Below are 14,866 nucleotides of genomic sequence, written 5' to 3'. Positions count from 1 at the left end.
TGGAACCAAGTGAAGAAACCATCGAGGAGGTGAGAGGTAGGCCGGGCGGCGAGCCTATCGTGACAGCACAGAATCATCGTCCGCTAATCAAGGCAAGGTATCCGACGGTTCAGCACCCACTTCAACCAGAAGAGCTTTGACAGGCAGAGACCGTTCTCTGGAAGCAGTCGCAATTCGCCAGTTTTCCGGAGGAGATGGACGTCCTAACAGAGAATCTCAAGCTAGAAGCGGGACAACCACCGAAGAGAATCGAGAAGTCCAGCGAGAAGTCCTGTACAAATGTCCGATACTTGACGCTGAAGGCGTACTGCGAGTACGAGGAAGAATGGATCATACATTCTCTGACAACGCTGCGTGCTTCCACGGAACAAACACCGTGATGATGAAGGAGATCGGGAAGGTCCATCGAGAGTGTGCGAAACGAGTTACTTCGTCCATCACAGCGTGGCATTTTAACTCTCCCAGTACACCACACATGGGCGGTGTCTGGGAGCGGATGGTGCGGTCCGTCAAAGAGGCACTTCGAGTGTTGGACGACGGGCGGAAGCTGACAAACGAGATTCTCCTCACGGTGCGTTATTCATCGAAGTTATCCAACGTCTTTTTTCCTTTGTTTCAAGACAGAGAAATTATTCAAGATGGCTCAATTTAAAAATGATTTATTGCTTCAGTATTGTTATCGACAAGTACTAATCTCTATTTATCACATGGCATAGCTTAGTTATGATTCAATTAATTGATGGTCACTGAACTACCTATCTATTTTCATATTTTCTTAACATAAACAACTGAAAATAATAACACAGTTTGTAACTACCGGTTAGATTTCGTCTGCAAACAAATATCGTTACTTTATCTCGAAAATGGTACACGAATTGGCAACAGGCTTATTTTACAAACAACTGCTTTGAAGTACATAATCATAATATCGCCATTTTCATGCATATATCTTGCTCGGTGGTAACTCGCTACCGCCAGATTCAAAGTTAACCTTACTGAAGTAAGTTTCGATTTTTAAGAAAAATCTAGCAATTTATAGGTAGGGTATAATACGAACGATTACAGTAGGTATAAGAAACAATTCAACGAGTAGAAAATATTTTAAAACAAATATATCCGTGTCTACCAGCAGCGCTGGGTTCCGCACACGCAAGGCTCGTTCCGCTGACACCGCTAACAGCTCTTCAGCTAACCTTGTTGACCATCTTGACCAGCTCGGTGTAGAGAATGCAGTGGCGGCTGCGCGGTTTACAAATTTCCCGATGGTCAAGGTGTACACCGCAAACATCGCCGATGCCAGGATCTGTTGTAACGGCACGGCGGCGGCGGCGTTGGAAAAATCGAGAAAAAGAAAATTGAAAACGGTTAGGAAATTATTACCCGGTTATTGTTCGTTCGTTTCACTTACCGGCTGAATCGATGCCAACAATGCGCAGATAGAGAACCGACATTAATGTTAAGGCCGTCTCGACGAAGCTGAAAACGTCAATCTTCAGATGACCACCACGGTATAGGGCAACGAACCGGCGGTGCAGTTCCAGTATGCTGGCGCAATCTAGTTGGCCGGATGGGAAGGAGAGAAAGAAAGAAAAGAAGACAAATTTAATTCAATTGTGTCAATTCAATTTTTCTTTTGTGTATCTATTAATGTGATCGTAGTAAGCTATGAAACGTGTGAAGATAAAACTATTTTTCACCTGTCAAATATGGAACAACTGTTTCTTTAATTTATATCATATCCAAGCTTTTCAAAAGTGTAAATTATTTCTAATTTTGTTAATTAGCAAGTGAATTGTTCTTTATCAATCGTTTCAGGCTTTCTGGTCAGGCACCAGGTTTTTTTATTACAACTGCGTAAGAAATCATCTACAGTCGCGAATATTGGTAAGTTTTTCCATTAATTGAATTCTATTTTTGAATTTTACATCATATCTTGGGTTATATTCTATGAGTGAACATATTTTGTTCATTTACGAAGCACTTTGAATTCATGTCAGTCACATTTTTGCTATGAAACCATCGAAAAGGTTAGGTTTTCTTGTTCCGAACGTTTGTAATGACTTGATATTCGCTACTTACTCTTCTGAATCTCGGTCAACTCCACTGACTGGCGCAGCAGGGGTAGGTTAAAGTCCGCCAGCGGAGATCCCCTGTGCGGCACTGAGTAGAACAGCGTTCCTCGGGATGAACGCCACAGTGGTTCCGCGCTTGGTCGGCCACTTTCCCACGCGTCGACAATGATTTGTTTGATAAAGATACCACCTTTGGAGTGACCAACCCAGACGATTGGGTGTCCCTTGCCGACGCCCTTCGCTATCAGCATATCGGCCATTTCACGCGAACGATCAACCAGGTTGGATCTGTGGATTACAAACGGAACATAGTTAAGTGAACCACCCGGGAAAAAATGCCGAGTATACTTACCGATGTCTCTTACTAATCCAAACCGGCCGCCATAGGTAGGGGTCGGTGGTATAGTTTAACGCAATGACACGCACTCCGGGACAGTCCAGCGGTAGCCAATCGCCTGGCCAGCAAGCTGACCATGATTCGTCTTTTTTCACCTTTGGTTTCCTTTTGCCGTGGCCGTTTTTCTCCGTGTAACCCTGAGCGATTCGATTGCTCCCCTCTTCCTCGATTCTTAATCTAAATGTGGGAAAACTGTACTCCATCTCATCGGCGAAATGGACTCGTTCCGGCTCGCCACACTCGTAAGTGAACCGCCGCTTTGAGAACCTATACGAGGTCGTAGGTATTCCGTCGTTTAACTGATCACTGTCATCATCACTCCAATCTGCTTCTTCCTCGAACTTTGGTTTCTTAGATTCGTGAGGTGGACCGAACAAATTCGCCCGGGAATGGCGCTGCCTTTTAGGAGGTCTTATCGGTGGTTTCGGTGGTCGTTCGAAGTGCTCCAGCTTACCCTCACTATTCCACAGTCCCTGCTTCCAAGTGTTCACCAGAGAACCATGCAAGCCATGTATTAGCACAACATCCGCCCGAATCGGCTGTCCAGGGGGAGGCTCTGCGAGTACAACCAGCTCGACAAACTTTTCCGGAACCTCCTGCAAACTAGTGCCCGCCGTATGCCGCCGTCCACGTCCAGCTACCAGCGTCTGTTTACCGCCAGCTTCCGGAAGAGCATTGCGTCCGACTGCGCCGGATGAGTTCTTTCGTAATTTGATCACCCGCAGCAGCGGATCGATCCGATGGGCCACTGAGAACAGCAGAAGAAACCATATTAGATAGGAAAGCAGCGGGCAAAGCTGATCTCTGTCACTCCCGATGGGATCCAGCAGACCGAAGTCACGCACCGAAACCAGCGTGTCAAAATACGTCCAAAACATTCCGCCCTGCAGCGCTGACTGTGTTGCAACAACAATTGGATTCGACGTTGCCCTAGCGAGTGCTGGCCGGAGCTGCACGTTTCCCCATTCCCGAGACGTGTCTATACGTATTACGTCGGTTTCCAATCTGGGGCTGTTTGCGACTTTTACAGACGTAACCCGGCTCGGTTGCCTCATAGTGGCTAATGGGATTATTATTTTGCCAGCGGAGGCGGTTATTTTTAACCGTTGAATAATAATGGAATCGATTTTGCAAAACAAACGATTTTTCATTGGCAAGTGACCAACCTTGGGCAGGGACCCGGGCTACAGGTTGGTCGGGAAATTATCCGGTCACGGTTGGGACTTACCGTTTCTTTTATTATTTCTTATGAGTACTAAATTTGCATTAATAACTTTCCCAGGAAATGAGCTTTATTTATCACAAACTACTACTTATTTTGTGAGTCTAGATTTACGTGTCGCAAGACTTTATCAAAAAACAAACAGCGACTAGGTCAATAGCTTATCGGAGCGAATCAAACTGATAGCTGCGATGTTCATTTTGAACACTTTCAGCAAAAATAGAACGGGAATCGACTCGAAGGGCTGACGCTGTCGGCACTGTTAATTGAAACAATAAAGACATTTACGGAAACAAGCTTCACTTCATTGTCGGTTATCAATAAGCTATAAATTGAAACTTATTGAGTCTGGTATGAAGCCGGCTTAAGTGCCAGACGTTGGCAGCCAATTGAACGTATTCTGACACCTGGCTGGATACGGCAAGTCAAAGAAAGAAACTAGGAGCAATAAACAATCAATCAGCTGGCTAGCTGCAGCAGAGCAGAGCACAGAGTAGTAGGTCGCACACACACACGCGCACACATACTCAATACCGAAAGGGGCAATCAATTTCACCTTGAACCGAGGACAGGCTCAGCGAAACCGTGTTGGCAGCGAAGGCGAACAGCGTCGTCAGCAGGCCACGGGTTTCCCGGATTTTCCGCAACAACTGCAGCATGCGAAAGCCTCGCAGTCCGTTCCATCCGCGCGCCAGTCCGTGGGTCAGCGGCAGCAGCAACCGGATGAGGACCCCTAGTGCCACCCGAACGCGGTTGCTTGGTGATCTGTGAATGAAAAGAAAAAGGAAAAGGAAAGGTTGATGTGAAATGGAGGACGTAAATTTTCAGTAAAAGATAGACCACGTGCCTGACCTAGCGACGATGCTTCCGAGGATGCCAACTAACGTGTACGGTGCTACACGAGAGCTTACGCCTCGGATTTAATCAATATTCTACGTTACGCAAGACAACATTAGACTTACAGGCTCTTGCAACCAAATTTAAACCTTCGAATCCCTTATGAAAATGACAACGAGCGATAAGCAATCTGTTACAGTCATAAACCAATTAATAAGTGTCATATCACTGCACTGGTAACGGTTGAATTACGGTTTAGCCGGTCAACTTTCGTTGCACGTCACAAATTATCAAGCAGACAATTTGGAAGACGCTTCCATGATAAGCTAGTATGCGAACGCATTTTATAAAGTGGAGTGGACACTAAGCCAACTTATTTCTACGATAACGGTTGTTCACAGCTGGATTTGCTGATCATGAAACGCCCGGGCATTTGTAACGTCTTCCAGCAAGTTGAAGTTCCAGGTCTCAAAACATGACTTAATATTTTGTTCACTTGATATCGATACTTACCGTGACTATGTTAACTTCAATGCAACTGAGCTTTGTCGAAGTGTGCATGATATTCCTTGGTCCACCTTTTACTCTTTAATCGACACCAATCAAGTCATGGATTTCTTTAACGAAAGGTTATTATCTGTCCATGATTCCTGCATTCCGTTACGTAAGGTTTATAATTCTTGGTTCAATGAGGAAATCCAGAAAGCTACAGTGGAGAGGGATATGGCATATAAAGACTGGAAAGTAGCACCCGTGTTCCATTCCATGCTAATTTCGCAAGCCATTTTACTAGTGACGAAGAGAATAGTCATGTACATTCGCATGTTTGATTCGAAGAAGGATTCCGGTTCCATCCCATAAATACACATGAAGTGGTAAATGGTTTTTACGACGTAAAGTTGAAGGCTGCTGGTACGGATCACTTCTCTAAAAAATTTTTGATTAGTCTACTATGTGTATTGTCGAAAGTTTTTGAAAAGCTGTTAAAAATTCAAATTAACTCCCTTCCATCTTCTGCGCAACTTATTTCCGAGTATCAAGCTGGATTCCGACAAGGGCAAGGAGTTAAAATCGCATTGCTAAGGGTATATGACGATATTACTGTTGCGGTGGACAAGAAAGACAAGGCTGTTCTTCTGCTGATAGATTTTTGCGAAGTGTTTGACACAATCTCTCATATTCGTCTGTGCGGTAAGCTTCGAGCTCGATTTTTCTTTGAACCGTCAGTTGTTTGCCTACTTCAATTGTATTTAACTGGTAGGAAGCAAGTTGTGTACTGTAATGGAGCTATGTCTGGATCTGTAGTGGTTACTTCTGGCGTCCCTCAAGGATCCGTTCTTGGTCCTTTACTTTTTTCCTTGTCTTTTGACGATCTTCCGGGAGTGCTTAGACATTGTCGTATACAGATGTTTGCTGATGATGTCCAACTGTACTGCATCCATCCCGATTCCTCCACAGCTGTTACTCAACTAAATGGTGAACTCGCTCAGTATCAGCCATATGAAGACAAAAGCCATGCTGTTTGGAACACGTCAGCACATAAACTCAACGGAAATATCAGTTTTGCTCGAAGCACAAAAAATCGAATTCACCGATCATGCGAAAAATTTGGGTATCATCTTCCAAAGCAATCTGCGTTGGGACAAAGCAGTATCGTACCAGTAGTGTGGGAAAATTTATGCTGGACTTCGTACTCTGAGAGCTACCACGTGCTGATCTTCCACAGTACATCAACATTACATTAAAATGTCAAAACTCACCGAATTACCTAGAACTGCGACCTATTGAAAGATACTGGGCAAAAGGTATCTCAAAAAAGATGGCAGAGAAGCAAATTCCGTTGAAAGTTTCAAGAAAATGTGGTCTGCGGTAGTGCGAAAAGTTTTATTGAATGATGTGCAAATCCTCATGAAGGGCATCGTCGGAGTTATGACTAAAAATTACTGTTAAAATCGTTGCATCCCAGAATAAAGATTCTTGGGGTCTTCGCAGACGTTGTGAATGATGAAATGCTTGAAAAAATCTAGATGCAAAACACGCTGCTGGTGACCGCCAATCTTAAACTGATTAGAGTCCCTAACAGCGCTAAGAATAGTACGAAGAACTTGGTAATAGAGACTGAAGCTTTGTCTTTCAATCATTTAATGTGGTCTAGGCGTGCTAATATTGGCCGGGTGCAGTTTAAGGTTTTTGAATATGTCAACGTAATGAGATGCTTCTAGTGCTCCCAGCATGAGCACAAAGCAATAAATTATAATAACACTGTGTGCTGTCCTAAGTGTGCTGAAGGACTGACTTCACTAATGCACTAATTGCGTTACTCTAAACGAGTAGCAAGAACTATCGCTCGCTGAGCAGCTAGATCTAAATCACGCAGCCTGGAATAAAAAATGCAAACTGTATTTGAAGCGTTGAAACTTCACCGTGTAATGATGCCAACTCAGGACCGGTGGTGCAGTATGACGAGTACGATGAACCATTTTTACTTTGTGAGGACAATTCGACGCAGTACTCAACCAACAAAAGACCAAAAACCTCCCGCCGCTCCAATGACCTCCAAACTCCCAATTAATGAAAATGAGCTCCTGGCAATCACTCTCAAGCAAATATGATGCTGTTTTGAACTTGCTTTCTCCTGATCCACCCATCGATCGCTTCCAGTTCATCTTAACTAGTTTGTGCTCTTATCACCTGAAGGTCACGCGGGACGCATTAAAGTTGGCATTATGGAAGCCCTCAGTCCCACGACCACAGTCGTGCAGTTGCTGCCAGCGGCCAGCAGTCGTCCTTGCCCTGCCCAGTGCTGATGTGGAGGGAGGGTCTTCCATTGTAATCCAAACACTCCTTCCGCTGCGCTGATGTATTTCCCGCTTCCAGCTCGGGATCTCCACGCGCAGAGAGTTCTGTTTCGGAGCTTTCTGCACACGTCAATGACGTGGATGGTATTTGTGTATACTATCCGAATGTGCGAGGTTTAAGAACTAAAGTAGACGACCTGTTCCTTACATCTAATGACTGCAACTACGATGTAATCACGCTAACTGAAACCGGCTTATTTCCTTCAGCTGTTTGGATCCTTCAACGTGTATCGTTGTGATCGTAGCTCGAAGAATAGTGACAAAAGTAGTTTTGGTGGCGTATTCAACAGTTCCTTAGTTCGCTGGTCAATTTAAGACAGGAAAATTGTCTCGAACAAGTCTGTGTTTCTGCTATCATCAAATAAATGAAGTTTTTGCTTGTTGCAGCTTACATCCCAGATCCCACCTGACAGAAATAAGGTTGTCAAGTTTATCGACAAGCATATCCGTGAGTTCCGTGATAAAGGGTCTTCAGACGAAAGAATTCTCATTTGTGGTGATTATAATCAACCACAAATTTTAATGGGTTTATTGGAGAGGATGGAGTACAGTACAACAATTCTCTCCCGCTTCCTGCTGCTAGCTCCTACTCACTTGGTCCCGATGGTGTTCCGGCTATTATCTTCTGTCGCTGCGCTACTGATCTTGCCGTGCCTCTCAGTCGGATTTTCATCAAATCGTTTGAGCAACGGAAGTTTCTAACGCTGTGGAAACAGTCACACATGTTTTCCGTATTTAAAAATGGGAGGAAGGCATTACCAGTCTTTCGGCTGGATCAAAGCACTTTAAAATCATCGTAAGTGGTATAATTCTAAACAGCGCCAAAAACTATATATCAATTGACCAACATGGTTTTATGCCAGGTCGTTTTGTGACGACAAACTGGATTTCTGGATGGATGGATGGACTGGATGGATTTCACTAGTACCTGCATCTCACAGATGGAAGCTGGAACTCAAATTGAGGCTGTGTTCACATATATTAAAGCCGCTTTCGACACAGTAGATCATTGAATACTCTTGCACAAGCTCGGTGTATCTGATAGACTGACCTCATGGCTGAGCCTGTATTTTACAGACTGTACTTTATGAGTCAAGCTGGATTCCACAGTTTCACGTGTACTCGGTAATACTTCTGGTGTTCCACAAAGTAGTAACCTGGGGTCTTTGCTATTCGCCTTGTACTTGAATGCTTAGTTCCGTATGCGCACTGGTATATATCGACGATCTAAAGATCTATATCGCTGTGATGTCTGTCGCTGATTGTTCTCGATTGCAAGCGCTGTTGGGCACTTTTGCTGATTGGTGTAATAGAAGCAAGCTCACAATTAGCATCACCAAATGTGTGGTTATAGCATTCTACCGATGTAATCTCTGTCATCTCTAAAGCTTCGCAAAAACTTGGCTTCTTTACAAAAATTTCCCGAGACTTCACGGATCCCCATTGCTTGAAGGCATTGTACGCCCAATACTTAAAAATGCCTGTATCATTTGGAATCCCCATAGCCTGTGTTGGAAAGTCAGAGTAGAACGTGTTCAACGAAGATTTGTTCGGATCGCCCTGAGACATCTACATCATCAGTGAGGACGTTGAGTGCTTCAACCAACGTGGAACTAAAGGCATACGGAGTACCACAAGATCGGCCTCGATGACCACATGACAGCGGGCATGGTCTGATTCCACAAAGGGCCGGTGGACATACCGACTTATTCCGGAAGTATCCGGGTGGGTCGACAGGCGTCACAGCGAAGTCAACTTCCACCTGATACAGATTCTGTCAGGCGATGGTTGTTTTAGACAGTATCTGCACAAGTTCGGGCATGCGGAGTCCCCGCGTGTCCCGAATGCGTGGTTGTAGAACAAACTACAGAACATGTTTTCTTTATATGCCCTCGTTTCGTGGGCGCGAGAAGCAACATGCAGGCAGTAAGCGGACAGGACACTACTCCGGACAAATTAGTCTAAAGGATGTGTTCTAGCTCGGACGTCTGGGGAGCGGTTAATGCGGCTGCTACCCAGATTGTACTTGAGCTACAAAACCGCTGGAGAGCCGATCAACGGCGAGTAAATAGCCTAACTACCACAGTCCAGTAGTTATCTAAGACGGTGTGTTAAGCACAATAGCAGTGGCGACTCGTGGTGGTTTAGCTTACCTGTTCAACCAGCGAAAAATACAAATTAATACGCAGCTTTTTTTATTATCGAAATTCTATATTTTATTCATAAAACAAACATTAGGGGTATTCACGTAGCGCTTGCTATGTTGCGTAAACGGAGTATTTCGTGTATATGCTGCCGCAATTCGCATAGCAGTTCCGGTTTCTATGCAAGCGGCAGAGTAGCGGCAGTATAAATACGCAATACTCCGTATACGCAACATAACAAGCGCTACGTGAATACTCCTATTATTTAAATAACAACGGAATACGGCGGTTTACTTTACCAGCAAACTCGTCTCTGAATTTTAACTACGAACCTAAGACTTTCCGTTCAATTTACCTATTGAACCAAATTCAAGAATAACCACCACACGCACCACAAGCAATATGCGTAAGTTGTTCAATGCTAAAGATGAACGAGTTAATGAGAAAATTTAGCGAATAATGCATGCCATCCCCTTCGTACCAATACATTGTTCCTGGTGCTAATCTCTAAAGCAACGTTCAAGCGTCGTATTGAACGTTTTGCTCATTAGCTTCGTGACTAGATAAAATGGAATCAAAGCGCAGGCCATAGGGATATGTGGTAGTAAGTTGTTCAATGCTGAAGATGAACGAGTAATGAGACAATAATGCGCCCGCGCTTTCGAGTAAAAGCTGTTTCACGTTCTCTTTTTATCTCCTTCGTACCCAGAATCAACACCAGGAATAATGTGTTGGTATATGCTTGTGCATTGAGATCAAAGCAACGTTCAAACGTCGTGTTGAACGGTTTGCTCAGCAGCTTCGTAAACTAAACTAATAATTTACCGAATTATTCGTATTGCATATGCGTCGGTTCAAACGAAATCATGAACTAGTGAGATGAAAAAAAATTTTGTCGGGTTGAATTTTGTTGCCTGTCCTATGAACAGGTTGAACATGCGGACGAGTCGCCACTGCACAATAGCCCCTCCCTGAAGTAATACCGAAAGGTGGTGCCAGGGGGGATTGAGGCTGGAGACTCGAGTAGGGTTTTAGTGGGTCTGGGTCCTCACGCCCCCTTAGGGGGGTCGGGATACCAAACCCCCTTCTAAGATGCTGAGCAAATTTCCCTACTCGTTAAAAAAAAACAGATCGGCAATAGAGCCCTGTAGACTGCACACCGATACGAACATTAATGGCGAGTGGTGCAGCGCCTTGGCAGGTTCCCAAGTCCTGGTGATCAAAAGCTATATCTTACTCCTTAAAGATCATCTGGATGATGCTGTACCTTTCTCGGAGTAGTTAGGCACTTCGACTTTCGAAAAAGGATGGTGTAAAATATGCTTGGCCATTTGGTTTGACGGAGAATATCAGCAATTGTAGGAGAGCACAATGAGAGCTTTAAAAATAATCTAATCATTGCTACGTGAAGAATTTGGCAAAGTATCTACGACTGTGTCACGAGATGACCACGAGCTTGAGGAGGAAAAGTATCAAAAAAGAGGACAGAGATCGCCAAGAAATAGAACAACTTTTTCATGCTGACACGCAAAAATTCCATGAATAGGACAATGATCTTGTGACGAGGAGAAAATTCCGATCACAAGCAAACGTGAGGTAGTCGACAGGTGAAAGCAGTTAATCGATGAGCACCGAAATGGTGATACAATGAAAGGAGCCGAAAATGAAACCAATCTGGGAGCTGCTAGTAGCGTCACAGCTCACAATCTCGAGCAGATCCACCGTCGGGAAGGACCGATCTTCGGCAGAACTCTACAAACATGGTGCAAACCCCATGGATGTCATCAACAGCCGATAGCAACAGTATTTCGTAAACGTAGGTGGAAGTGGATCGGACACAACTTGACGAAAGGAGCGAACGAGATCTACAAAGAAGCATTCGACTGGAATTTGCAAGCACAGCGTAGAAGAGGCTCATGGCGATGCAGCATAGCCAACGACATCCCTGCCCGGGGCCCAGGTAAAAGCCATGGCGGGTAACCGTCGGCAGTGGAGATCTCTGATTTCATCCCTTTGTTCTGTCGGACCGGCAGACATGGACACATACCTAAGTAAGTAAAAAGTGGAGATTTTGGAATTTATAGAAAGAATGATTTGTTCTATCTACAAAAAGGTCTGCTTGATTGCCGTAATTGTTATGATATCACGCCTATCAACACCGACTTGCTTCTTGTGCTTCTTGTTGTTTATTCCCAACAGCAAGAGAATTCGTAGAACAGTATCAGTTGGGCTATATGGAGGCCAGCGCTAATATGTATCAGATTTTCTCACTCGGACAAATTCTTTCAGAAACGTCAAGAACACAAGTTTCCACATTTCAGTCGATTTCAGAGCAGCATATGATATAGTCGACCTGAAACAGCTATGGCGATAACTCATGAATACAGATTTTCAGATAAACGGGCGCTGCTACACTGGAACAGGTGACGTCCTATGTTCGCATTTCATGGACACGGACATGAATTGGCCTGGATAATTTTTAATATCGCCGTTGAGGACGTATTCCGACAAGCGGGTACCGAAACGAGAAGCACGATGTACAATAGGGATTAATTCCCAAACTACGACGTTATGGCTAGAAACGTTGGAATGACGAAGGTAATCTTCCCAAAATTCCTTAGAATCCCTAGAGTGGACAAGACGTAAGGGAAAAGAGCGGAACTTTGATAAGGGAGGGTCGTTTAGTTTTTACTAAAACCAGGATAGTCGACGCTTGAACCTGGTTTGATGGAAGCCAATCGCAGCTGGATTTGAATCCCCTTTTCTTAACCCCCATTCACCGATAATAATGCGCATTCCTTAAACCACAAAAAAAGTATAAAGTTATCTCTTCAACCTTTATAAGGGCGTGCGACGTCTTTCAGTCCCCGCTAACAATGATATTTAAGACGGGAATTTTTTTTAGACACAAATTGTGCTTTGACCGGTTACTTTCTAAGAACTTGAGACAGCAATCTTGCTTACGAAAGACATACGTGATATTAGCTACAAGTTGCTCATAATGATGATGAGCCAATAACGCGGTCGCGTAGAACCATACAATTTGTGTGGATCGCAGGTATTCGTTAACTTTTGAACCACAGCGGGCTGGATAAAAGAAGACTCCACAACCCCCTTCACTTCTTCAAAATCTACCAACACTTCTGGAAGCCATGCGAATCATAAGTGCCTGGGAGAAGTGGGTTCAAATCCAGTTATAATTGGCTCCAATTTGGGTAAAAGATGCGGTACACAACTTCTTAAGCATTGCTTCAATGACCCCCCCTCCCCCCCCCCTTATCTTATTTTGCGCTCGTTCCTCTTAATGCTTTGTCCTATTCTGTTTGAACACTATCAACATTTTTGTTTCATTATTTTCTTCTGCCGTCCTTTCGTCAATTGTAAAAAAACTATCGTTATAAAAAATTAACTATATGCCTGTTTTCATTAAAAGGTCAAAACAAAACACGAGGTTGACCTAATCCTTAGATTTATTTGTAGAAGCGACTTAATTCAGAATAATTTTTCTCCAGATAAAGATCAAGTGCACTCTCACTAGTTAAATTTTGCTTCCATTTGCTGTCCCTTAATTGGGTAAGAAGGCCAGTTTTTTCGCTACCAAACATCCTCTGGAAGCACCCGCAGTCTAATTTGAAAGTTGCTAAAAAGCGATTCTCTCTTGAAGTGCTACTTACTCCACCATCACATCGAATCCGTCCGGATTGGCGGTCAGTTTCATTTCACAATCGGAGTTCTTCATCACGAGCTGACCGGCGGCAGCGGCGTTAGCGGCTGCAGCGGAACTACCTGCGGAAGCTGACTGACCGTCACCGGCGAAGGTACCAAGCGTGTCGGCACTGGCAGTACCGACACGATGGCTGAGTACGGTATCATTTTGCTGCATCACACTACTGGCGGTTATGGCAAATTTAAGGGCATTCCTGTTGCTACTGTTGTTGTTGTTGTTGTTGCCGTTTGTTTCCTGATCCACACTGAAGCAGTATAGTTCCGAAATATCCACCGGTATATTGTTGTGGATTCTTGAACTAGTTACGTTTCGCGATCCGGATGCTGGTGTTTCCATGTCACCAATTCACACCTGGCATCCGATTCACTGGCGTTAGATTTCACTTTTTCTTAACAGATTTGATTAACAGTATCATTTCTGGTTTTCTGGTTTTCACTTTAGAAATTTGCCAACTATTTGTTCGTTATTGGTTCCGACCAAAACACTACGCGAGGCCGAGCAGTTCGAAGCGAATAGGAACTTGCACCGTATCTTCGTCGCACTTTTCTTCTCGTTCAATGCTCACTTTATCAATTGGCACTAATTTGCTGATCAACGGGTTCACTTGGGCAATCAGCATCATCACCGCAGTCACAGCCGGCGCTTGATTGGTTCCATATTCTTGTTTTGTTACGTAAGTGAGATCCTTTAGCTATCAGGAGGAGCACTTTGGAAGATTGGTTCAGGTTCAGGCGTTGCTAGGAGCGTCCGTGCTAGGTCAAGGTGTGATGAATCTGTGAAATTCAGAGGAAGGATAAAATCGTAATTATTTTAAATGTAGTTTAATTTCAAAAAACATTGAATTCTAAATGTTAAAAGCAGGTCTTCCTACTCTATGAACGATTCTATTTTTAATTCAACACACATACAATACACGCAGTGAAACGATTAATGGAATTTCATTGATTGAAGTGCACTGCAACAAGCACTGCAGTATCATTCAATATTGAACGTTCATTCTTAACGAATCTTGTTCATTGACTGTTTAATTTATGTAATCGCTGTTCGCGTTCCGCATTCTAGCGACAGACAGTATCACGTGGCGTTGCCATATGTTGCGAATCGACATGCGAATAACGTAGGTATTCAATTGTCTGTTGTTCTATGTTTGTTGTTATTGTCAACTTCTCACCCTTTCGTACGCGGTGAATTATAACCGTCGCGGGCGAAACCGTCGCCAGAATCGTCGCGGGAGCAAATATCGTTTATTTTGTAAATCAATAGCTTACGTGCTAGACGAGCATAATATATACTTATAACTTACATACAGCCAAGCAGATTCTTTCTGCGACGATCTCAAGCTATCAAAGAAGTGAGCAGCGCGTTTTGTCACCAAAGAAACGGGCAATATTTGTCCGACTTATCTCCGAAGTTTTGGAGTGTCTTAGTAGAATACGAAACCTGAAATTAAATAAAACGAAAACTATTCAAACTAAATTCCACTATCTATATTTATTCGTGACAGATACGTATTTCGCCTACGACTTGCGGGCTTCGTTAGTGTCTGGTTTCGGACTTCGACAGAACACAGACACTGATGAAGCCAGCAAGTCGTAGGCGAAATACGTAT

The 14,866-nt window shown here is 43.9% G+C and overlaps 1 protein-coding gene across 4 annotated transcripts in view; it reads right to left on the bottom strand.

Moving 5' to 3' along the window:
• Nucleotides 1-656: 656 nt before the first annotated feature.
• Nucleotides 657-14,866, bottom strand: part of LOC128738912 (uncharacterized) — a 49,736-nt gene continuing 35,526 nt past the window's right edge. For 2 of the 4 annotated variants that reach the window (XM_053834394.1, XM_053834395.1), the window contains exons 2-7: nucleotides 13,205-14,030; nucleotides 4,248-4,456; nucleotides 2,425-3,217; nucleotides 2,080-2,360; nucleotides 1,409-1,555; nucleotides 657-1,303 (exon numbers count right to left, since the gene is read on the bottom strand). In XM_053834394.1, the coding sequence (XP_053690369.1) occupies nucleotides 1,185-1,303; nucleotides 1,409-1,555; nucleotides 2,080-2,360; nucleotides 2,425-3,217; nucleotides 4,248-4,456; nucleotides 13,205-13,593 (1,938 nt within the window). In that variant the 5' untranslated portion in view covers nucleotides 13,594-14,030 and the 3' untranslated portion in view covers nucleotides 657-1,184. Of the gene's footprint in view, nucleotides 1,304-1,408; nucleotides 1,556-2,079; nucleotides 2,361-2,424; nucleotides 3,218-4,247; nucleotides 4,457-13,204; nucleotides 14,031-14,165; nucleotides 14,205-14,560; nucleotides 14,606-14,866 lie in introns of those variants that run through there. The other 2 variants (XM_053834393.1, XM_053834396.1) reach the window with 2 other exon arrangements.

Source organism: Sabethes cyaneus, chromosome 2 (assembly GCF_943734655.1).
Source record: "Sabethes cyaneus chromosome 2, idSabCyanKW18_F2, whole genome shotgun sequence".
Classification (NCBI taxonomy): domain Eukaryota; kingdom Metazoa; phylum Arthropoda; class Insecta; order Diptera; family Culicidae; genus Sabethes; species Sabethes cyaneus.
Note: the sequence above shows the minus strand (reverse complement) of the source record. Positions and strands in the feature narration are given on the sequence as shown.